Raw genomic sequence first — 26,644 nt, 5'->3', positions numbered from 1 at the left:
GAGAAATGATGAGCGCTCGTTACTCGCAACGTCTGCATCAAACATTTGCAATTATTAGAGATTTTTAGACAATTTTTATGTTAAAATTTATTCAAAAATTAAATATATTAAAAAAAACATCACGAAATAAATTGCAGGGGAAAATGAGAAAATGCAAAAGACTCTCTAGAAAATACGATAATAATTGTCGAGATAACTTGACATTCGTCCTGTTATTTGGTCGATTATCTCAAAGATATTGCTTGTATTATTTTTCATTAATCTGAGAATATTCACATTACTTCGCTATACTTACATAGGATTAAAACTCGTGTCGAGGGCGATGCGCTTCACCCAAAATTGACTTTACGATCAGTAATCACTTGGTTTGCCGTACTACCATCGCTAGTAGCATATACGTATCAGTAGTATAGCAATACACGCGATGCAATCCTTCGAGACGATATACAGGGAAACACGTTCCATGGGCGGCCTTATGGACAGAGCCGCCCATTGTGAGGTATTCGTTTGCCAACCAACGTAGCAGGGCGTATCCAACAGTGGGACCTCGTTGGTATCATGAGTCCCAGCAAGAGACCAGCGAGAGGGTCCCCTTCTACCCTTCGCTTCGTCGTACGGGAGAGAGCCCCCCTCGGTGCTCTCTCTCGAGGGAGAGACACACGAGACATCCGGTACCCCACAGCTGACACGTTATTGCCGCAGTACCCCTCGCAACGAAAGCAACGTGTGCTTGCCGATTCGTTTTCTTGTTTCCTGATTCAGGAACGTGCGCGATCGCGACGTCACCCCCGTCTTCGAGCATCGTCGAACCGTGACAGTTTAGCGTCGACGCCGTTTTAACCCCCCCGTGAGACGAAGGCCGTTTTATTTCTTTCTTTCGTCTCCTAGCCTTCTTCTCCCTCTCTCTTTCTTTCTCTTTTGTTTTTTTTTATTTCCTCTCTTCATCTTTCTTACGCGATCCTACTTGATCTCTACGTCTACCTGGAACCACTCTACCTGGGTCTGCGCGCGACCACTTCTCCCTCCGAACCTGGATGCTGGACACAAAGAGTCTTTTCCTTTTGAGGCGAGTGGCTAGTGTAAAAGACGCGTGCTTCTCGACTTAAAAGTGGCAAGAGTGGAGTTTCCGGTCAGTGTGTGTCAGTGTCGAATAACGCAGCAAAAATCGTGATCGGCGGCATGGATGTCACCAGCGGAATGAGGCCCATCTTCGGCGGATATCCGTTCCAAGGTTGGTTTGTGTCTCACACGATCGAAATTACTCTGCATGAATGATCTCTGAACGAACTGAAACAGAAAACAAAACTATCAAGATCAGTAGAATGACAGTTGAATATAATCATCGTAGTATTACATTTAATGTCCTATTTCACACGCGTTTTTATACAAGACTTTATCAAAAGATAGAAGAGAAAGATATTTCACAGAATATTTCAGTAATTAATATTTTATAAAAATTTTAATTACAAAGAGAGATACTTCTTCTTACGAGTAAGATGAAGATTTGTAAAAATGTTAAATCTTTTATCGCTTTGACAGATTTAGGACAACAAAGAGAAGCGAATGTTTTTAAAAGGTTGAAATAGGAATTTTATTACTGCGTGCATGAATTATCAATTTTTTAAAATAAATTAATTAAATACATTACGGCAAATTATAATTCTGCTGCTCAAATACAATTCGAAATGATTACAATGCTTAAATATTCTAATGGAAATAGTTTCGCGATTTGCATTTCTTAATAGTGATTCTCAGATCTTATCTGCGATGTGCGCGAGATAATAGCAGCGCGAGTAAAAGGGTGCATTTGCGGCGACTTACACTGACATTAATCGTCGCATTTGAAAATCCCATTACTGCGATTAAATAATTTACGCAACACTGGCGCTGGTAACAATGTGGTCGCTTAATCGTCATGTACTCGGTTATTAAGACGATAATTAAATTCAGTCACGATCAGCCATTAACACACATTCGATCGATTGCATCGCCGTGTGATTTTGATAAATCAATCCTGTCCAAAGCGAACCCCGTCGTAAATTAAATGGTAACGCGCGTTCGCTGTGCCTGGCCGCATATTAAACATTCCCCTTCGTTGCGTTTTAATTGATATTCATCTTTAATATGAGGTCCCTTCGAAATTGAGTAAGACAAATCTACATTTGATATTATCGTGCTCTGTATTGGATATGGATATTTATTAATAGGCGTGACATAATTCTCTCTTGTGTAGAACATAATCATGTCTCGTTGTGTGTGTGCATATGTTTTATGTGTGTATGAAACGCGATATTTGCTAAACAGTTGATCGATCAGTTCATTAAACTTCAATATATAGATATATAGAATGTATATATAATACTTTGTGATTAATAACACTGTTTAAGATCTATGCTAATCAATTATAATTTGATAAATGAAAGGAAATTAAGCCAGCGGCTTAATTTGGAAAAAAATTGTTTTAAAAATTAGCCAAAGAAAATGCATGTCGAAACTAACAATATGCATTACAAAATTATTGAAATATCGAACAGAGATAATTTAGTAGAAATAAATGAAATGAGAAAACATATACATAAAAGAGACATATCAATTTTTAAGTTTTTTAAAATAATTGTCTTCTTATAGTCATATATGTACATTTTTATTAGAATATACCCAATAGAAGAACTTTCAATTAACACGCTACACATTACTGTCGCACGCACAGCAGGACGCACGAGAAGCCAAAGATCTAAAACGAATGTCCCAGCAGGTCGTTCGCCTCAGCGTGACGAAAGTGACGATTATTTCGCTATGTTAAAAACCAATTCGGATTCTCGAAAAGGATACCGCCAGATTGAAAATTATCCGATGATCATTTCCGACGACAATGAGACATTCCGTCGTACCGAGGCACGCGGCCAAAACGATTATTATAATTTCCCGTCTCCGTTGTGTGTACTCGAAGCGTCCGTAATGCGTAAACATAGTAATTACGCGTGCAGCACCGCGTGCGCACTTACCCGGGGCCTGATGATACGGGAGCTAATGTCACGTACGGAAGGGTGGCTAATTTGACTAACGATCCGACTCTATACTCGTTAGTGCTGGAAACGGCCTGGTGCACGCCTCCTCGCGCGCATAACTTCTTCAATTTTACGGCTGTTAACCGTGTTTTTGGTATCCTCTTCTTGTGCTCGCCGTCCTGTTATCTGATTTCATGTTTGCGCCCCAGTCCGATTCCGCTGCTAATTTCAAGCTCAATCACCACAATTGCGCTCACACAAGATCTTCCTCGAAACCGCTTTTTCCCTCCTCTGTTCGCCGCCTTCATCGAGTTTTTCCAGCAAACACGAGTTATGAATATTCGTATAGAAAATATTTTCTCAATTTTTATTTAAAAAAACAATAAATATTTGTTATTGTTTGATATTTACAACGCAGAAAAAATTACGTTTTTTAAAAATTTCCTTAATCTTGTGTGATACTTAAATAAAGATAATAAGAATATGTACTTTGAAATATTTCAGTTTGCGATGTATCTTAAATTAATTTAAGCTATAAGAATGTAGGTATTCGTTTTTATATTTTGCTATTAATAATAATCACGACTCTAAGCGATCGTTAGATTCTACTGTTTCGATTATTTCTTGCAGGACAAGGACGAATGAATCAATTAGGGGGGGTTTTCATCAATGGACGACCTCTCCCGAATCATATCCGTCTGAAAATCGTAGAAATGGCCGCTGCAGGAGTTCGTCCTTGCGTGATCTCCAGGCAACTCCGCGTCTCACACGGTTGTGTCTCGAAAATTCTGAATCGGTATCAGGAAACTGGATCCATTCGTCCGGGGGTAATTGGGGGTAGCAAACCACGAGTGGCCACACCGGAAGTCGAGTCGAGGATCGAGGAATTAAAAAGAGACAATCCCGGAATATTCTCTTGGGAGATCAGAGACAAACTTATGAAGGTAAAAATATTAATTAAATATTATATTTTTTAGTTATTCAAATAAAATAAAAAAGAAAACGATACGTTCTAAAAGTCTTGAATTAATAACAAAACGTAGAAATACAGTAATATTTTAATAATAATATTGTCACACAATTTGATAACTGTAAATATAAATCATGTAATAGTCAAATAAATAAAATTTTCAATATAAATTGAGAAGTATCGAATAATTAAAAAAATATATATAAAATTGTAAATATAAGAAACAAAATAAAATAAATAAAATTATAATAGTATCAAGAGTGCAATTAAAATTTATTACTACAAAGATATTAGGTATAAAAAATGTTCAAGCTGTATAAAGGTATACGAAATATTCTTGACACTTGCATCGAATTGCTTTTTAAACTGCGATTCATTATTCCGATCATGCGGGCATTTTTCCATCCGCGAAAATCCCGCGAGCTATTACTCGATCCTTCAATCGAATGTTTTCTGCGGTTACTCTCATGTCTCTATCTCTCTCGGGAATCATACTCAATGGGGCTTTTTAATCTTGTGCACGAGGCGTGCACGAGGCGAACGGCGGGGTACGTGAGCGGCCTGAGGCAACTCGCGTGTCCTTTAATACGTTACTGACCGCCGTCTACACCCACGCCTCATTGGCGTAACACCTTCGCATCTTGATTTTCGAGTATGCACACATACACACACACACAAATAAACTTTTCCGTGAATAATTTCTTCCGCATTGCCTTCAATCCCGACATATCTCTTGATGTTTTTTTTCTTCGGTAAAAAAAAATACCATCATAGTACAGGTACGGAGGAAGATATTACCGCAAGGAGAGAAGATTAATTACCCAGATGACGTCGGCGCTAAATTAACAAAATATTTAATTACGAGTCTTACTATCGACGTAGGTGTTGATGAATTGGACATGAGAAAAATACAAAAATAAGAAATAGATGTCATTGAGATTCATCAGCAATTAAATAAGATAGGAATAACTTTTTTAAGTGTGTCTTTCAATCTTAATGTGTTTTTCCAAAGTATGCGAAAAGGATGATTAATTCACATCCAAGCTCGTACTGTTTTTATTTACGATCACGTTGATCATCGACGCGGTAGCACCCTCTCTGAAGGCAATAAAAGTCAGTTAAGTATCGAATCTCGAGATCTGGGATATCTCTACGTGTCTCCGCGATAAGATCGACGGCGGTTCTCAAATCGAAACCGTGCGAAATTCCAACGGAGGGAGTTTTGCCTTCCTTTAATGCTGGACCGCCTCCCTTGCCGAGGGCGATCTCTTCGATAGAGAGATAAATCTCGCTCGAAAGAAACATCATACGCATCGGCCGCGAGAGCGACAATAAGGAGAAACCGTATCAATTGGGAAGAACGAATGCGTGCAAAAATACAGGCGGGAGAGATCATAAAGGAACCAGCAAGAAACAGAAAGAAAAAGAACAAAATTGAGTGTAGAAGAGAGCAAGACTCGAGTAAAAGGATCGCGAGAGGGTACGAAGAAATAAAAGTAATAGCGCGAGGGAGAATACGTTCGAACGAAAGGGATATATCCAGAGTATAAAGGAGACACATAGGAGAGAGAAATTAGGCGAGGGCGAGAGAACGAACGAGCGGAGAGAGAATAGAGAGTTGGAGAACGAGGAAGGATGAACGAAAGAGGTTGCGATTGGAGAACGGAGGAGGACCACCAAAAGCACCGTTCAAAGAAAAGAGAGTGGGCGACTTCTGAAGAGCGAGAGACGGGAGGACGCGAGATGAGAGAGCCGTCGTGGAGAAGGACGAGAAACGGTTTCGAGAACACGTACGCCGTTGCAGTCGTGGAGGCAGGCCGGTTGTGGACGGCATTAATACGGCATTTAATGTTGGAAGGAGGCGTTCCTGGACCCCGAGGCCCGCAAGGCGTCTCTCTCCTCGTCGCTCCTGCGGTCCAGCCGCCTCGTCGGGGCCTACGTTAGTCTCTCTCTTTCCTGTCATCGCCCCGGACCCGACGCCTCGGCCACCACCGACAGAAGGATCGTTATTGTTTCTGAGATCGGCGATCCAGCAGATAGCGATCGACACCGACGACCCCCTTTTCCTTTTTTTTTTTTTTTCTCCATTACCCTGCCTCGTTCCTTCTCCCTTTCTCTGAAACCGCCGCTTCTCTTTCGCGCTTCCACTCCGCTCTTCCTCCTTTTAAATCTTCGGCAAAGGCAAAAGGCAGTTCTTTCACCTTGGCTCGCGGGATAATGCTTACTCGATGTTCTTTTTATTTTTTTACATCTCTCGCTTTCTTTATTTATCTCGTTCTCTTTAGCGAATCGCCGTTTGGCACGCACTTGATCGCCGCCGTGTCGCGATCACCCCTCTGATAACGCCAATCGATATCGACGCGTGCGTACGTGAGGAGATTTTCGCGGGTTTGCGAGACGATGGGTTGATAGGTGTGGCGACGGGTTGGAGAAACTTTCTCGATATTTGATATATGCGAAATTATGAGAGAATATGAAGAAATCTTCAAACACTATAATGAACTTACGATCAGCGTTTGCATCTAACATCTCGTGCAATCTATTATGTCAGTTAAATAGACTCGATTAATCTTGATCTTGATCATGATATTACAGTCATATATGAACCTATTATTATATTTCATAGATTGATAGTAAATCGAATTTTTTGAAACATTTTAAATCTCAATGAAACGCGAATCGAACTCTTTCTTCCTTGCTTTAAAAATTAGATATGTTAATTTCATAATTAAATATTTTATATATATGTATATACTCTAAAATATATTTTTAAAATATATATTTTTTAAATGTATTTATAACGAAAAAAGTCACGTGAAAAGTATTAATCGTACTGACTGGATACTTAGTCCTTGACCACTATGATACTCTTGTATGGCATACTGCGGTATTAGGATAGCTCATCTTGCGGTGACCATTCATCATTAACCTCGTTGAAATCGTTGAAACTGTAATTATTCTGAAGAAGTTAATGGTCCAGCAATGACCGTTTGTGATCTGTTGCAAAGCTTTCGTTTCTCGTAACGGTTACTCGTAAGTACATTATACTATAGAATCCCGAAACTGTTGCAATCAAAAAAGAACCGTCTTTCACATACAATCAGAATAACGAACTCACGATTGTTGTTTATGTTGAATCGTGAATTCCTCTTTCTTAGGATACGATAATAAAAAAAACTGATTAACAATCGCGACATTCATCTATTCACAAAACTTTCATATTATTTCATGCATTATTATTATTGTATATCTTGAAGATGATAAATTTTTATCGTTTAAACGGTACTTTTATTTAGATTTCCTAATTAATTTATTTCACACTGGTATAATTACAGAGCAGGATTCTTTCAGTTTACGTATATAAAAAAATATATGTTATAAAAAAAAATGTAACAACTGTTTGAAAAAAAAAAGAAATCTGTCATTTATCTGTCATATAAAAATTGTCTCCAAAATAATTGAATTCATTCTATTAAATTAATTTTTTATTTACGATAAGAAAAGGGAATTTATTGCAATATCTCAAATGACCGATTCACTTGCCGGAGATTCAGCATCATCCTCGGTCACATCATTTGCACTAACCGCGCAATAAAATCTGATCGCGTCGTTGAAAGATTGCTTCGATTTTCACGATTATTTGCAGGTTTCGTTGTCGAACGCCGAGCAACCTGGATTTGCGAAAGTCTCTTGGTGAACGCGCGTGTAACGGTTCCGATGTACAATATGTAATAACGTTGAGTCTCTCTCGACGGCGCAAATGTATATGCCGACATGAAAATAATCGCGCCAAATTGTAGTGCAGTAGTCTGCGGTTGCAAATGCCACACGCGGGTCGATGGTATATACGTAATTCAACGATCAATCAATTCGCATTTCCCGGTATCTATAGGAACGAAGAGGCGAACGCTCGGAAATGTGCGAAACTTAGCGTAAACCTAGCAATCTCACTTTCTGGGAAATTATGAATATATTTATGCGACTTGAATTAATACGGAGACACGAAGATGAAAATGACAGAGGCGAATGCAATAGAGAACCATCATTATTCATTATCGTAATATAGTGTCTTATTAGGAGAATTACATTCTTGGCTGAAGAAATTTTTGGAAAAAATCTTTGGTACCACCGACGTGTTGAATAAAATATTTTAATTATTTTAATTCTACTTCTAGAAAAACAATTGAGAAGTTGAATTTAACTCACACTGGTCTTAAATTATATTATATGCCAGTTCAATTTTCATAAATCTGATTTACATATAGGAGGGTTTCTCGGATCCACCAAGCGTCAGTTCCATCAGCAGACTTCTTCGAGGTGGACGACCAGGGGATGACGGAAAGAAGGATTACACCATCAATGGCATATTAGGCGGCGGTAAGTCTAAATTTTTCCCACGTCCTCAGCTTTGTTAAGAATACACGTATCATGCTAAATCGATATAAGTTCTCATCTCCAATTTGAATATCTCTTCGTTCGATCGTTACCGCGAAAATAAAACGAGCAAACGAAAGCCGCGTAAAGTTCTCACACATCGGACAGTCGAAGGGTTAATTACCCTTTTAGGCTGTCAGCAGCGAGAAAGAAGTCAAGCCCAATAGCAAAGCGAGCCGCGCACGATATCACGCGAGAAATATATGGAACGTAGGAGAAAAATAAAAGAGAGAGAGAGAGAGAGAGAGAGAATCGCGCGCGCGATCCATCGTCTCGAGGGGCATCAAGAGCTTTTAACCTCCGCCGGGCCTGTGGACCTCCGTTTGACGTACGCGGGCGTATATAGCTGGGCCTTAAGCGCCTCCGCTCGCCTTCGTTGTTAGAGACTTCGAAGTTAGTCCGAACGAGCCCACGGTATCGGGGACCAGCAGGATTTAATCTCTCCTGGTGGGCGTGAGCAGGATTAGCTAGGTTGCCCACATGTCCGACAAACGGATTACAGAAGTGTCAATATCTTACAGAGAACGCGGGATATTTATCCCGCTTCTTTTCATCCCGTCTCCTCGTCTTCCTTCTTCCGAGATTTCCGAAATGGTTTCGCATAAGATGCACCCCGTTATTTTTCGAAGACATATTCGGCAACCCTCTATATATTTCTGAAGTCTAAGGTGTATAAAAAATCTTACAACTTTTCTCAAATATTAAACTTAAATAGATTCTTTGGATAATTCATTAATTCTGATCTAATTCTAATCTACATGTCATATAATTTTTTCATCAAGATTTCAGAGCTCTGTATATTTATTTTATTCTGCATCTCATATCAAATTGTGTCTTGCGCGAATAATATAAAGAATTAACTATCTATTATTAAAACCATTAACAAAAAAAAAATAAAACAGAATTTTTAAGATCTCATATTAATAAATGAGAAATGTAGTTGTCTCCTTATGAATACAATAATTCATAAATAATTTTATATTGCATATAACTCTGATTACACGAATATACCTGTCACATTGATTTTTCTCGATCCAGATCTCCACGTCAGTTTGATGAAATAACTCGATTCTTAAGCCAGGGTTATTTGTAGACATATATACGATCAGTCAGTTGTTATGAGCGCGAAGCGGGAATCTATTTTAGTGATTGATACAGGTAGACACGGAGGAATTAGCGGTACAGGTGTCCCAAAGTCTTAAAAAGTCAAGCCGGCGAGGACGCTGCCGGGGTCGAGAAAAGATCCTTCGATCGCGGACCATCGAGAATGTGAGGAAAGAGTCGAGAGCCAAGAGGCAAGAGCGGGCTTCAAGGCCCAAAGGCCCCACGAAGGTCCCGCGGAGATCAAACGGACCGCCTGCCACACGTCGACAGTGGTGCTCATTTCTGGCTCCACGTCTCTCTGATTTCGTACACGATTCTTCTTTTAATTAATCTAATCGAGAACGAATTGGTTTTATGCCGCGCATGCGAGTGTGATACTTAGCACAGAGGACATTTCACGAATAATTCGAATAGGAAAAATTGATGCGAAGTAAAATCGGAATACGTGAATGGGACGGCAATAAAAATATCTCATAAATAACCAGAAGCACTCGATAAATTTGGGAAAAAAACCATAATTAAGAATCAGGCGCAAATTTCGCCAATGAAAAGCCTCTAAGGAAACGTTATCGTGCCATGCATCGAGGCAAATCGCGAAACCGTCAATTACAGATGCGTATCTCTTTCGACACGGTTAATTATGCATGATTCCGCGATATGTAACTGCCGCACGCGCTTCATAATTTTTCCCCCAAAATTACGATATGATAGAAATCTCGTCCGTGCTCTCCCGCTCGTCCTTGTACAATATGTGCGCTGAATCTTTGTACAAAAATGAATAATTATTTAACGAGCGGGTACGCATTCGCTCTCATTCACACTGCCGTTTATTCGTCATTAACTGCTTTCGCGGTCAATAAAATTGATTAACGTCGATCGACTGAATTAAAGATTGCCGGCGATGTAATTTGTCCGCACCGCGTTGCGCCGCTTATATGAATTTCGAGACAAAAGCGTTCGCCTTTCTCACACACCGTAAAAATAAATAAACCCGAAATGGACGCGGCTTTTTACGACTTCCTGTCATTACTATCAAACGCGAAGAAACACTTAAAGTGCTATTAAAACATCGCGAATGCGCCGTTAGAGGGAAAGTACTTTCCACAGAAATTCATTAACTTAAATTAATTCATAAACTGGATTATATTCAGAAGTGTGCGAGAAAAGAAAATTCATTCTAGCACTAAAAATTATTAACTGTGCAATTATTTTTTTGAGACTTTAATTTCAATTTATATCTAATTTAATTTAAAGTTCAGAATATTAATTAAACCGCGTACAGAGATTACATCTTTTATTTTAATTAGGTTGAAACATAAATGGGCGACTTCAGTAAACGTCTCGCTGAAATTACACCGCTAGTTGAAACTATCTCGCGAGATATTTGACTGCTTCCGATTTACTTTGCTTTCTACGAGCAGATAAGAATTACTATCGCGATCGGGGGTCGCCGCGTGCGGTGGAATAACTTACGAATGAGTTTATTCGCGCGCGCGGAATAGGAAGCGAGGGCAATCGTGATAGGGAGCACCTCTGAACGGATATACTCGTACTATGGTGGAGGTGTCGGTCGGGTATAGGTGTCGGCAAGCGAGCAGGAATGACACGTAGCCTGTGGCTTTCTTATTCCTTCTTATTCCGTTCCTTTGGCTTCGGCCGCCGACGAGGGATTAGCCTAATGGGTCCTGCCTACCCCTCCACACTACCCCTCTTCTCTCTGCATCCCCCGTCCATCGCTGTACACGTATATAATATGTATATCTATCCTGATTCCTCTCTCACACCACGTCTCTCCATATCTTTCTCTCTTTCTTTTTCTCTCGGATTTCGTCTCTGCGGTCGGAGATGCTGATCAAGAGAGTATCCGCGCGATGAACAACGCCGCTAAGTGATTCACAATCAGGTTTATTGATTGTATCGACGATCAATGATCGTTCTCGGTGAAAAGAAAAAGGGAGCAAGAGAAATACTGTTTTAAATGTTTCAGCGCACCTACACCGTGCGCGAGATCTCTTTTCTTACGAGTTGCCGATTTGCTCGCAATCAAATTTATAGATTGCATCGCTCCGATCGATGTTCACATTGTTCGGCCATCATGAGTTGCTCAGCTCGCTATTATCAAGCCACGCGCAAAGAGTCAATAAGATTACTCGAAACTGCGATAATATCTGAATGGATTCTTAATACGATGATAATGCTGAAAACGATGATTTGCATGCTATGCTTTACTTCGTGGCTGAGTGAAATCGATCGTTTCAACAACAAGAAAGAATTGTATTTATTATCTACACAGATAAATATGGGATAATGCAAAATCACTATGTATTATTAAAAAACACGCGATTTGATTATTTATAATATTACATTAGTCTGTGGAAAAAAATATGTTTGCAGAAACAGGATTAATTATATATCCCTTTAAATTATTCATGACTTTATCAATGTCGTATCGAGCGTAATACTTTGTTGCTTCTCGCTGCCGGTTCGTAATCCTCATCTCCCAAGAGTCGCTTTCGAGAGTCGACACATCGACGCAATGAAGAATGCGAAAGAAGTCGGTGAGCGATTACACGGGCGAAAAAAAGAACGCAAGGACGCGAGAAAGGGAGCAGAGAACTGGCTGTCGGGGCTGATATCAAAGTCTGTATCTAATGCGCTGCACGAATCGGGCTGCAAGCAGCATGGAGTATGGATACGATCCTTGTCACGCGAGCGTATAATCCTCCGAGAGCGATACATACTCGGTATCGTAAGACATGTGTCTTTACAGATGCGGTCTTACCTCCGGATTGAATTAAAAGATATTTGGGGCTTATACGAGATAATCCTTTCGGATTAATTGATAATTACTTATCCTTACATTTTATGTAACTTATCGTTAAATTTTTTTAAAGAAATTTGCCGACAAAAAGAGTTCCAGTTCAATAAGATTTCGATTTATGTAAAAAAAAAAAAAAACATTGCGCGCAAAACAATTATTGCGAATTATTTTTGCTAGCTAACTCTTTGCTTCCAATCTCTTTTATAATATATAAATGAGTAATTTATAATAAGATACAGATGTTAACTATTCTAATTTGTGTGGCAAAATTTTTTGGCAGTAGCAAATCTCATGTGGTCATATTGTCATTTTAATTTCTTACATTTTATATTTTCGCTTATATTTTTTTCCGGTTTGCCTCACCCTTTATTTCCAGTCACGGTGGCTCACAACTCGTCGCAGTCTTTCATTAAGTCGCGATTAAATCGGACGCACTTAAAAGTCGATGCTCGCGCGCGTGTTGTAGAAAAATGCTAATTACGTGGCAATATCGCTCGAGGAAAATCAATCGATCGTTCTACAAAGGTACTTTGTACTCAGGTATTTTTGCGAACGGTACTGCACTTCGGGGTAAATACATTCTTGAACACGCAAGAGTAATCCGAGATAATTTCTTTTTGAATTTTTGTGTAAATTATTATAAATTAGTATAAATAAAACCGGATCTCTTTGCATCATCTCTAAAAAAAATATTTTTAATATTAAAACGCTATATGCTGCAAAAAAGGGTGAAATAAAATTTCTCAACATTTTTCAAATATTTGACGACGCAGATATTGTTATAAAGTATATCCATAATAAAAATTAATGATAAATAACAATATGCAGTTGTATTCAATACAATACTTTTAAGAAATAAAATAAAATTCAGCTGGAAATTTTAACAAAGCAACAACTCAGCAATGAAAAACATTGTCATATTATATTTTCGAAGAATGCATTCTACAAATCGTATTATATTTTGAAGAATCAAATTTCCACAAACCTGGAAGCTATCATACAAGGAAAATTAGCGGCACGTTTGTGATCTTCCTAAAAGACCACCAGCAATGTAAATCAGAACTAATGGGCGTGGTTGTTGGTTTCATCTTGAAACATAGTTAACCAGGGTAATTTTGGTGGTCAGATCAAAGGACAGGTAAAAAAATTGACCACGATTTTGTCAACATTCACTTGAAATCTGTTACGAACAGAGAAAAGCTACTCGAATTTTCGATCATTAAAATTCAATTAACAATTCCTCTAACTCATTCCTATGTATGTTTAATATAAAATATTATAAATATTATAAAATATATATTCTCTTAGAGAAATAAATAGATATACATATATATCGCTTCTCATAGAGAGAACTTGACGAATGCATAATAATTCTGAGAGTCATAATCGAGAAGCGATTGTTTGTGGAGAAAAGGATGGAACTCTCCGACAAGAGTAGAAGAGAAGACTCTGCACCGTCATCACAACTGTCCTTGCACGGACCACCAACGACGTCGGTGAGATCGTGCCTGAAGAGTACCTAACACTGCCTAATTGTACAGGCTCATTATGTACCGGCAAAAATTCTATCGTCGAAATCGGCCACCAATCCTCTGTGGTGACTGACTACCGGTATCTCGCTCCCTGCATGGGCGCGTATACGCATATACACGAGCGTTGACAGGAAGACAGACCGTGCTCTCGGATGTCAACCGCTTCGAGGCTCATTGTTGGCGTTTTGAGGACATTTGTTACCATTTAGGGGACCTCACACACGGACCCCCATGAGCGACGGGAGTGGAAAGGTGGAGAATCGGGAGGGCCCGGCTAGATTTATAGCTTACGAAGGTGCGGCACCTTTTCCGCTATTCAGCGGCCATTCGACACGCGGAAAGCGGAAAGGGAGGACGCAGGAAAGCGACGGCGATCTACATGCGCGACAACGGATGCTGTTTGCGACCCTGTAACCGTTTGTCTGCGTCGTTTGATTCTTACTCTGCCCGAAATCTTCGGAAGGACAAGCCTACCGAATGTGTATTATATGCTTTCGAATATCCCGAAAATATCCTCTTAGATATTATTGTATATCCAACTTTGGACCTCTCTTTTGCTTTGATCGCTGTGCATCGAAGGCAACAAGATTTTCGTGTGATCGATGGTGATCGAAGAAACTTACACAACGCGGATGATCGTGATAATCGTAGATATTAATTGATGGCTTTCATGCCTCGATTGTACCGTTTCGATATTCTCGAAACAGAATGACGTGATTATGCATTTGATTATATTACAACGTTTACCGAGAAACCGAATGCACCGTTAACAATAATGCCACATCGAGTTACTTTAGTACATTTACGATAATCTTGCTAAACATGTTAATCGTGTAAAATGACTCGTACACTGTACATCATGGAACTTACATTCGACGAGACGCGTGTAGGAACGTATAGTACACGCAGCGGGGATGCTGACCGGCACATTTCTCGATGACGTTGCTACGAATGAGATATTTGCTCTCGACATCGCAGGACCGCCCGCTTCCACCCTCCCCTCACCCCGTAATTGATTACACGCGTCTTTTCACGCGGTCTATTCACGGCTCGATCGGCCGCTTTTCATCCTCGAGAGGCCGATATTGATTGTGCCTATCAACGAGTCAACCTGATGATCCCGAGACGCGCGCGTCGAGCGACAAGATCTTGTGCAAGTGTGAAGAGCGAGAGCGTAACTCATTTCCGGCGTTGTAACATTTGTCGTTTGTCGACGCGCTGGCTCCCGTCGGTCTGACATTACCCATTCGCTGAAGGGGAATGAAACGCAAACGAAATATACAAGTAAATAAAATACAGATTTTGTTTGATGTGCTTGTCTGAGAAGATAATTTATAAACTCAAATTAATGCTTTAATGCTCACCGAAAAGTTTTTATATTTTCAACATGTGAAAGAATTTAGAGATTAGGTGGATGTAATATAGGTGCGAGACGAGAGACGTCCGTCAGAATTCAAGCGAGAGGTCTGACAGAGAGATACAGCGCAGCTTAATTGCATCCTCGGCATAATTGACATTTCCAGGCGCTAACAGGGCGACCGCGCGCGATAAAACAATGGCTCTCTCGGCCGGGGCGATAATCTATAAAGCGTTTCATCGAGTGTTCCCGCCTCCCTGTCCCGGCGCGGGAGAGCACGTTCGTTCTCTCATTACAAGTCCAACATATGGGCGCCTAAACGATCGCGCGCACATACACACGTATAATACCTGATCTCTGCCTCCTGTGCCTTGTATGCTCTCGGGCACGGCCGCTCTTTTTTTTTTTCCTCTCTTCCGGCCGGTAGGAGCGGGACGAGGCGAGTTGGACGGCGATCTCGTGGATCGAAGGGAGAGAGCTCTCTGAGAGAGGACCGCCGATGTCAGAGGCCGCGCGAAGGAATGCTGACTCGCCGAACACCACCGCCCTTCCTCTCGAACGTCCCTTCGGCGGCGGCCGTGCAAGAAACACACCTGGCCGTTCTCTCCCCATACTGCGGAAAAAAAGATCGGCCGAACGAGCCAATAATGATAATTGATAATTAGTCGCACTGATATCTTCGGCGGACGAACGCGAGGGACGCTCCGACGTGCCAAGTTCCGAGGTGCTAGAAAAAAGATGTAAACGTTAATTAAAACAATATCTTTCTAATTTTTTTTATTTTTGTATTTTTGTAATATTTTTAATATTTTTAATTATTAGAAAATAAATAATTATAAAATTGTAATTCAATATATTGACAAGAAATCTATGTCGTTGCGTATTTGTCAAAACTAATGATTGATGATGTTAAAGTAGTTAATGATGTTATTTCGCTTTAAATCTGTTTGTGTAAAGATACGTATAAGTATTTCTAAGAAAATTCCTAAGAATTCTTTTTCAAAAAGTTTTTTTATTGTTTTAGATTCTATTGTTTTCTTCTTCTTTGACAGTGCAAAATGAAATAGCAGACTGCTCAGAGCCCAGTAAACACAAAGTAACAGTAACATAACATTAATGTTATAATTTCCGACTCAACAATGTAACTGTTACGTACAAGACATGTTATATTGCAGTTACATTGTTGAGTCGGAAATTATAACATTAATGTTATGTTACTTTTACTTTGTGTTTACTGGGAGAGATACTAATTGTAAGTTTTACGTTGATGAAAAAAAAACTTATGAATGTTAATCATCTACATAGATGGAAAGGTTTTTCGCAAATCTCTCAAAATTTTTTATTTTTAATAAATATCTTTTCTTTGAACAATCCGCCCTATACATGTTAAGTAATTTGTTTATGTACCTATTTCATTCTAGTCGTTCTTAGCATATTTTCTGCATCTTTATCTCTTGAAAGAAGCCAAGTATGCATTTTAATCGCACGCAGTGTGTACTTGGAAAAAAAATATATGAAGGTAGTGAAAATGACCTTTTTTTCTAACGACCGTTGAACAGCGGAGGATCTTCTTTGGCGGCGTCTTTGGCGGCTCGTCCGCGTTCCTCGTGTGACAAACGGAAGAATGGAAGAATAGCTTAGAGACAAGTTGCATCACAGACAGTAAAGGTGGCGGAGCCCAAGTTTAAATTCTTGTCACTAGCCTCGTTGTCGTGTACAGGTGGCGAGAAGTGAAAGAGCGAGGGAAAAGATGATAGTGAATATCAAAGGATGTCCATCATTTTTTCATAATGCATCTGAAGTAGCACGACGACCACGAAGTACGCAAGGAACATTTCGTCCGTCATTCATCAATCGTAGTTTCTTGAATTACTTGACACATAATCGATATCGATCTCAGTTGATCCTGTTGAGGAATTATGCTTATATTCGAATGAGCGAACATGCTTCTTAGAGATTTCAATTTTATCAATCAACATTCCAAAACTCTGTATTTAGAATGGCAATTTTCCTAAATTGTTCATGTGTATATTGAAACAAGAATCAATATAAAAATTTTAATATTTTCAATATTAAAAGCACTACAGTCACTATATATTGCGAAAAAAATTTTCTTCAATTAATGCTGTCGTGCAAAATCAACGGAAATGCCGAAAAGCACCGCATCTTTTGTCTATTTTTGCTGAATGTCGGTCGTTATTTAAGTTAGACGCCGCCGTATCCGCCTCCACATGCACGGAAGACACGTTTTACATTTTGACAAATGTAATGCAGCACAATAAGTAGAATGGACTTCAAAGGACGGCCGCTGAGAATTCTTGTATATTCGAAAGCCGCAATCCCTCTCGTCGCTGTTAGTTTCTTTCCCTGCTGGGAAAAGTGACTATCGCACGAAAAAAGGCATTGTCCATTAGCAGATCTCAGGACAGGTTCTACTGTATCTACGCAAGAAGAAAACAGCAGTTCTTTGAGAAGATAAAGTGTCCACCGATTTTGCTTTGCGCAAAAATATGTGTTCTTACGAACACAATCAGAAAATTTTGGACTTAGTGATGATTTAGTTTATTTAGAAGTCCTTGGTTACATTTTGTTATCATTCATTTTTTTAATTAATAAAAATGTAAAACCTATTACATACAAAAAAAATATTAAAACTGAATCTGTTAAATGTGTCCGCTTTGTTTTGCAATTTAAACTTTTTTTTAAGAAAATTTATCAGCAGATTTTTCAGCTGTTATAAATTTTTATATAATTCTTATAATAATCTGTAGACCTGGACGATGTTTTTGTTTGGATCCGTGATGCTTGAGAAAGAAAGCTGGACGATTTTAATCGAACTCGTGCGATGCGAACGAGAAATCAGCTGAGCGGCGGGTCAGCGTAAGAAATAGAATTACTGTCGTCACCGTTTAATTCCGCATCGCGAAATCGACGATATCGCGCTGGCACAGGTAGGCAAATAAAAGAGCGAGCTAATCCTTATTTGTTGTGCCAGGATGGATTCCGGGCGTCACAACAAGCCACTTATGCTCTCTGTCGATGCATGCTCTCCCGTGTGCATTTGACCAGCGATAGAACCGCGAGCAGGAGAGATTAAATTTTATTTCGAAACACAGATGTGTGTGGAAGAGACGGAGGAAGAGACGAAGCTAAGAATGGCTGAAAAAGCACGACGATGTCCGACTTCGATCCGGACAATAGTCCGCGAGAACGCTCGATTGAACGATAATATGGGGCTAATATGGGACAATGAGAAAGAGAGAGAGTCGACTTAGGGGCAAATATTTAGCGAAGGTATAGAGTCCGGTCAGTTTCTATCGATGGCTTTTCTTTGCCATTTATATACGTATTTTTTTTCTCTCGTTGCAAAGAAAATGAACGCACGAGCTGCTTGTTCTCTCAACCAAATGGGTATCAATGGCATGGATAAAGCCATAGAGAATATATATTATATTGCATAGAAATGTTTTCGAAACGAATTGAATGCAAGGATATTAAGAAGTTTGCAGGATCCTTCGATTCAATGTTAAGTATCGAACGGTTGAGCGGCGATGAAACGGAAAGATCCTAATAACAATCTGACTGATTGGTTGCGCGTAACATTAATTGATATTGTCCGCTATAGATTGAGTTTTCTTCTGTAAAAAATAAATTTCAAGAAGTTATATAATCTTTATAAAAAAAATCAATACATCAAGTGGAGAAATGTGCTGAAACAAGTTTCGAAAAAAAAAATTAATTTCTAATGAAAAATTATCAATGTACTTTAAGCAAAAAATATATATATAATTATAAAAATTTGATTTAAAAAGAACTGACTGACAGTGGAATGCACATCTACAGAGTTCGTCTTCATTAGGATCTTAATTACTTTGGACAATATCCTGTAGAATTTTTTTATAACATGTCAATACGAGAGGCTTTTATAAAAGGTGCAGGAAATCATCATCGCTGACGATAAAATTTTACAAGTACAACCGATCACGATGAAAGGCAGTCGATCATAAAACGTATCAATCCTATGAAAATGCAGCAAGATGGCGGTGAATATGGAGGTGACCATTACTTGCCTTTTACGAGGACTTTATGGATACTTTAATGACTGCGGCGTATACATATAGCATGCATATACGCAGAAAACATGAAGACGTTTCGTGCAAGCAAATATATTGAAAGACCTTTAAATCAGGACTAAACATTAAAAATTTTTACAACACATAATACATTGATACATAAATACATGGAGATTTATTAATTCCTAATTTATGAACTTAATTTGCAAAAAATGTTAAGTATCCATAAAATATAATAAAGTACTCTTAAATTCGATTAATCATTTCGATTTGTATTATAAATTATGAAAATAAATCCGTGACGATATGCTAGGATTTTCTTTGAAATATTAGGTGAAACGTCTTGATTTCAATCATAAGAAACAATTAAGCCGTAAGAAATACGATGACTATGCGCAATAGCCATCGCCGGATACGCACATTGTACGTGTGATGATCATCATCTCATCAATATCCCATTCAGAGAAAGAGGCGAGCTCATCAGTGTGACGACGAGCCGAATGATAGTGCGACTTTTTCGACGATTTATTAATTAGTAATGACGGCTGTTTTAACACAAATTAATAATCGCTACGAAATTTAAGCCGTCGTTATACATCATACTGTCGTTTTAAAATAGCGCAAAATTTTTGTCATAAAACATGCTCACAATTTGCGAATCAATCGTAAAAGACATGTCGTCATCTTTTCATTAATTTTTTTGAACGAAACGGAATGCTTGCTTATATTAAAAACTTGTTTATATTAAATCAGGAAAAATTAGGAAACTTGTGATGTAAGCAGACTACAAAATGCTGTTTTAAGAATTGCATTAATTTGTCATAGATTTCTCTCTCTCTTTCTCTCTGTGTACATCAAAGTCTTATAATAAATTTGCATCTAAAATAAATATAAAACAGACTAACACAATGTATTAAAAGACACACCTGTGTTACATATTTTGTGCTATTAAAATGATAGTATAACGACGCTTAATATGTCAATCTATACGTTTAGAACTGTAAACTAAAATAATATTAATTCAAAAGATATTTATCGCAATCTTCAAGTATATAATTAATGTGAAAGATCCAGACAAATCATCGGAATATTTTTTTGTGTGATAATATACTTACATTGATCGTTTTCTCGAATTTCTTGAATATAACGATTGTCGCTTTTATGATCTTCAGGTCGTTGCGGTGATGACTCTGACACGGAGAGCGAGCCAGGCATTCCACTTAAGCGAAAGCAACGTAGAAGCAGAACGACGTTCACCGGCGAACAGCTCGAACAATTGGAAACTGCGTTTCAGCGAGCTCAATATCCAGATGTTTATGCCAGAGAGGAATTAGCCCAGAGGACTGGACTGACGGAAGCGAGAATTCAGGTATACATGTCGCATTAATTATGACAGTATTAATCTGAAAAGAATATTATTTTTATCAATATTATAAAAAATAGTTATACACTTGAATATTCGTCTTATCAAAATTACAAATACGTATATTTGATTAACCAAAGTTTCATCAATTTTTCGTGTGTAACGTATAATGTAATTGTATTTAATATTTAAAGGGTAGCCAAAAATTTATCGCTCGTATATTTCGATAGATTTTTGGCTCGTCTTAAAATATTAAATGTCGACACGTGATAATGTACAAAATTGTACATTATCACCAACAAATTGATCCCCTCGCAAGGAATCGTATGCACTGCTTCAGGTCTGGTTCAGTAATCGCAGGGCGCGCCTTCGCAAACACGCCGGTAGCATAGCTCATTCGGTGGCCAGCCTGCCGCTGACACCGTGTCAATACGCCGCGGCTAGCCACGAGCTTGCTCAGATACCGCAGGTACCGCAAATGCCAAGCGGGATACCGCAGGTACCCACGACGTTGCATCACAGCCCGACGACGTTGCACCAGGCGCCTAGCGTGCACCAAGTGCCTGGTACCGCTGTCGCTCAAATGGCGACCACGATGGCCCAGGTGCCTACCACGATGAGCAGCGCTTTTCAAGGACACGCGGTCACCATTTCCGGTCATCTCGGCTCGCTTCCGGCGCACGCAGCCTCTATGCAACTTGCCCAAATGTCAACCATGCAACCACCGGCAGCTCATGGTGCGCCGCCGTCGCTCTCGCACAATACCGGTTCGTATTTTATAATCTCTTTAAGATTCTTTAAGTTCTCTTAGAAGATATTTCAAGCTTATGATGTGCTCCGAAAATATCTCCACGGTTTAAATGTTTCTAAAAAAAAATTTACTTGCTACATCACTTTCTCTCTCTCTCTCTCTCTCTCTCTCTCATAGATTTATATTTCTTTGATATATCAATAAAATAATCTTGTGTTGATCTTAAATTTGAAATATTAAAATTAGAATACATATACACAATTACTTCAAAACTTTATACATCTTGGAAATTCTACCAAGATCTCTATCGGGATCTGTATTCTTTACCTTCAGGTAATACCGATTGGTCCAGGACACAGCTTGGTTGGGGACAGTTTAATCATTTCCAGAGCGGTGAGTACGGCTCAAGTCATACAAGTGGTCATCAACATGGATCACACGCGACTCAGAATATTCAGTCTTCAAGTACCACGAATACTGTGGCGGCCACGCCGGACTGGTACGACCAAGGCTACGATTACGTTCCACACTCTCAGCTTAATTATCATCGTAGCGTAGGTGGAATATTTTAGCCCATCTGTTATATTGTACAAAGATTATTTGTAGAAAATGCATTAAAAAGATGTTATCATATTTTCAATGTATATAATTATTATATTGTATATATAATATATTACCAAATCTATTACATTTTATATCTTTTCTTTTATACTTTCCTCTCTGAGATGATGATGCTGCACTGCTTGAACTAGCACTAACACAATGACTGTAGAAAAAGTGTTATGACTGAAAAAAGCTCTTAAATCATGAAATCATTTTGCTTAATTTGATTTGCTTCTTTTCATCAAAAATACTTAATTATGTTTCTTTAAAAGCAGAAAATTAGAGACTTAATGTATTTACATGTTATGAAAAATCATATGCGATATCTATAATTTGAATTTAATTCGCGCAAAAGAATCATACGCATATCAACTAATTAGATATCAGTCATTAAGACTTGTCGCTGTTAAAGAGGCATGAAAGTTTATCGCAAAATATAATAGATTTTATGATTCTTTACATAAGATAGACTTTGATATCTCGCGGTGATATTATGACTAAACATGCATTTGTATAGAGACCTCTCATAAACTATAACATTGCAACATACATATTTAAACTGTCAAAAAATTAAGCAATGATTATAATAACATTTAAATAGATTATCCCTAATATGTCAAAATATTGTACATTATAAATAATTTTTCTTCGTCTTTTATTTTAACTTTTAATATAATATTAATTTTTATTATAACTTGTAATATAATAATTTTTGTCAAAACAGTACGAAGATATAATTTGAACATTGCGATTTATATTTTTATTAATCTTGATAAAAATCCAACAAACTGCGATTATGACTTTCTAAATAATATATATGCGTGGAAATTCTCCGAATGCGTTATCAAATGGCTTTATTGCTAGTTTATAGCTTTATTTATTCACACACATTTTTAGACACGTCATATATTTGTACATGTATCAGTAGAATTTTAAAAAATTGCATAGATATAAGAGGAAACAACCAAGTGCGTTTCTCGAAATTCAGTGACTTTACATTAAAATGGATAGACGTCGAAATATACTATTAGTGATTTTTTTGGTAAGTATCTTTAACGTGATTTTATTAATAATATGTTAGAATATTTCAAAATATGTTTAGCTAATATTTTTTGCATGTACAAGTAAGTAAATAATTGATACATTTCGATTAATGCATATTTTCACTTTTGAAAAATATAATAATAACATAAAATTACGTCTTTTTATACGTTCTTTGCTATTAATTGAACAAAATAAACTTAATTTTTTTTCATCGAACGTAATGTATTTAGATTCAAAAACTTTGAATCGAATTTGATTAAAGAGAAATTCATGCAAAAAGAAATAACATTGCAACTACATATTTCTATAAACATTCATCTACATAATCGCACATTTTTTTTAGATACTAATCTTCAATTGCGGAGGCAAGAGTTTAAGTATCGAACCATTAACATTGACCACTAATTCTGAAAATTCCGATAACAACAATATCGTCACAGATGTGATCGGAAATTTATTAGTATACGGTGACAATAATAACACAGATGATATGATCGGAAATTTAGTAAACGGTGACAATAATAATGACAATCAGCAATCTGGCAACGCGGGATTCGATTTGCCAAAAGTACTTCCTTTTCTACGTGCTATAACTAATATCTGTAGCAATAATACCAACAGCATCAACGAAACGTCAAACACTAATGATAAAGACAATGGCATCATCGGTGACATAGATACCAATAATTTTATATCGTTTATTACCGTGTATATCATACAAACGGATAAAACAATGAAACCAGCATTATGTCAGCTGCAAAAATATTTAGCAATCATCCAGAAATTAGTGCCTACGTGAGATGATTTATTGTAACATATAAAAATGATAATAATTAATGATTGTATTTTAAAACTAAGATTTGGGGAAGCATTAAATAAAATCATACATTGCATTCTAGGGTATTTATATTATTCATCAAAGGTAAGTGTTTTATCCATTTCTAAAAAGTAAAACTTTTTACCCGCGAACCCCATACGGCGCGGATTCATTTTACATATATTAGACCAAAAAGATTAATATTAGATTAATATTAGATTAATATTTTTTGACAGAAATCAGCTGATAGCTGTTATAAATATTAACCAAGTTTAAGGAATTATATATTACATTATTTAAAACATATTATTTTAAATGTTATAACATATTCTTATTTTAAAAATTAATTAGCAAATTAACGTTTTAATAAGCTGATTTCTATAACAAAAATATTAATCGAGGATAAAATATTACAACATATTATTTGCAATATATTGCTATTTTAATTTTTATAACATATTACTATTTTAAAATTTAATTACCTTACTATATTAATATTTTTTAATATATTTAATTAATTAAGAAGAAGTATATTTATTAAGTTAAGAATAGAAGTGAGACATGAATACAAATTTACAATTAAGGTTTCGTAGATATAATTTTTAAAACAAAAATTATTTTCTTAATTAGAGTCACAAATATATTTCGTCCGACACTTTTCGATAATCTTGATATAATTCGAATTCCGAATGCGCAGTAGAAATGAGTTTCGACATATATTACCGCGATATATGCATGCAGTCACGCATAATTCGTAATAATGTGCAGACAATGTACTGTTAAAATGTATATAAGATTAATTTTTTGCACGTTTTGAAATATCGAAAATTAAAATTTTTAAGCCGCAAATCCCATAAGGCACAGATTTATATAACGTATATTAGAACAAAAAGGTAGTACGCTGGTATGCTTATGGTATAAAGATAATCTGCAAACAATACACTATTGAAATATATATACGATGAATTTTTGGCTCGCCTTAAAATATTAGAAATCGATACTTCTTTACAGACCCTATGCGACGCAATCTTATTCTATGTATATAAAGTTAAAACATTTGTACGCTGGTGTCTGTTTGGTAACAAATGATTCTGTAATCAATGTACTATTAAAATGTATAATCGATGAAATTTTGGCTCGTCTTAAAATATTAGAAATTGAGACATTTTTGCCGATGACCCTATGCGACGCATACCTATTTTATGTATATCATATTAAAAAGTTTGTACGCTGGTGTCTGCTTGATACCAAAAAATTATGTAATCAATGGACTATTAAAATGTATAATCGATGAATTTTTGGCTCGTCTTTAAATATTAGAAATCGATACGTTTTTGACGCGGATCCTGTGCGACGCATTCTTATTTTATATTTTTCAAATTAAAAAATTTATACGTTGGTGTCTGCATGGTACAAAATAATTCTGTAATCAATGCACTATTAAAATGTATAATCGATGAATTTTTGGCTCGTCTTTAAATATTAGAAATCGATACTTTTTTGCCGCTGACCCTGTGTGACGCATCTTTATTTTATATATATCATATTAAAGAATTTGTACGCTGGTGTCTGCATGGTACCAAAAGATTCTGTAATCGATGTACTATTAAAATGTATAATCGATGAATTTTTGGCTCGTCTCAAAATATTAGAAATGGATACTTTTTTGCCGCGGACCCTATGCGACGCATCCTTATTTTATGTATATCAAACGAAAAAGTTTGTACGCTGGTGTCTGCTTGGTACCAAAAAATTCTGTAATCAATGGACTATTAAAATGTATAATCGATGAATTTTTGGCTCGTCTTTAAATATTAGAAATCGATACTTTTTGCCGCTGACCCTGTGCGTCGCATCCTTATTTTATGTATATCATATTAAAAAATTTGTACGCTGGTGTCTGCATGGTACCAAAAGATTTTGTAATCAATGTACTATTAAAATGTATAATCGATGAATTTTTGGCTCGTCTCAAAATATTAGAAATTCATACTTTTTTGCCGCGGACCCTATGCGACGCATCTTTATTTTATGTATATCAAACGAAAAAGTTTGTACGCTGGTGTCTGCTTGGTACCAAAAAATTCTGTAATCAATGGACTATTAATATGTATAATCGATGAATTTTTGGCTCGTCTTTAAATATTAGAAATCGATACTTTTTGCCGCTGACCCTGTGCGACGCATCCTTATTTTATGTATATCAAACGAAAAAGTTTGTATGCTGGTTTCTGCTTGGTACCGAAAAATTCTGTAATCATTGGACTATTAATAAGTATAATCGATGAATTTTTGGCTCGTCTATAAATATTAGAAATCGATACGTTTTTGACGCGGATCCTGTGCGACGCATCCTTATTTTATATTTATCAAATTAAAAAATTTGTACGCTGGTGTCAGCTTGGGACCAAATAATTCTGTAATCAATGCACTATTAAAATGTATAATCGATGAAATTTTGGCTCGTCTTAAAATATTAGAAATTTATACATTTTTGCCGATGACCCTATGCGACGCATCCCTATTTTATGTATATCATATTAAAAAATTTGTACGCTGGTGTCTGCATGGTACCAAAAGATTCTGTAATCAATGTACTATTAAAATGTATAATCGATGAATTTTTGGCTCGTCTCAAAATATTAGAAATTCATATTTTTTTGCCGCGGACCCTATGCGACGCATCCTTATTTTATGTATATCAAACGAAAAAGTTTGTACGCTGGTGTCTGCTTGGTACCAAAAAATTCTGTACTCAATGGACTAT

At 37.2% G+C, this 26,644-nt stretch overlaps 2 protein-coding genes and 1 long non-coding RNA gene across 5 annotated transcripts; 2 read left to right on the top strand and 1 right to left on the bottom strand.

Annotated features, from left to right (window-relative positions):
• Nucleotides 1–719: 719 nt before the first annotated feature.
• On the top strand, nt 720–21,985 carry LOC145948919 (protein gooseberry-neuro). The gene is made up of 6 exons (XM_083058503.1): nt 720–1,231; nt 3,639–3,952; nt 8,244–8,355; nt 20,472–20,668; nt 21,003–21,429; nt 21,747–21,985. Exons 1-6 carry the CDS (start codon nt 1,180–1,182, stop codon nt 21,983–21,985), a joined length of 1,341 nt encoding a protein of 446 aa, XP_082914629.1. The 5' UTR covers nt 720–1,179.
• On the bottom strand, nt 14,882–21,879 carry LOC145948920 (uncharacterized). 3 transcript variants are annotated; one of them, XR_014427500.1, is made up of 4 exons: nt 21,741–21,879; nt 20,415–21,528; nt 16,760–17,132; nt 14,882–15,953 (listed from the first exon to the last, which is right to left on the bottom strand). It is a non-coding gene; the product is annotated as an uncharacterized LOC145948920 (long non-coding RNA). The 3 variants fall into 3 exon arrangements; XR_014427501.1 differs by lacking the exons at nt 14,882–15,953; nt 16,760–17,132 and adding an exon at nt 19,531–20,304; XR_014427502.1 differs by lacking the exons at nt 14,882–15,953; nt 16,760–17,132 and adding an exon at nt 19,531–20,178.
• Nucleotides 21,986–22,941: 956 nt separating the features above from the next.
• On the top strand, nt 22,942–23,953 carry LOC145949104 (uncharacterized). The gene is made up of 2 exons (XM_083058834.1): nt 22,942–23,058; nt 23,404–23,953. The coding sequence occupies exons 1-2, from the start codon at nt 23,020–23,022 to the stop codon at nt 23,857–23,859; spliced, it is 495 nt and encodes a 164-aa protein (XP_082914960.1). The 5' UTR covers nt 22,942–23,019; the 3' UTR covers nt 23,860–23,953.
• Nucleotides 23,954–26,644: the final 2,691 nt, after the last annotated feature.

Source organism: Prenolepis imparis, unplaced genomic scaffold (assembly GCF_030444845.1).
Source record: "Prenolepis imparis isolate NDT839.2.m4 unplaced genomic scaffold, iyPreImpa1.0 SCAF_2, whole genome shotgun sequence".
NCBI classification, from domain to species: Eukaryota; Metazoa; Arthropoda; class Insecta; order Hymenoptera; family Formicidae; genus Prenolepis; species Prenolepis imparis.
The sequence above is the reverse complement of the archived record's forward strand: the minus strand, read 5'-3'. Positions and strand labels throughout refer to the sequence as shown.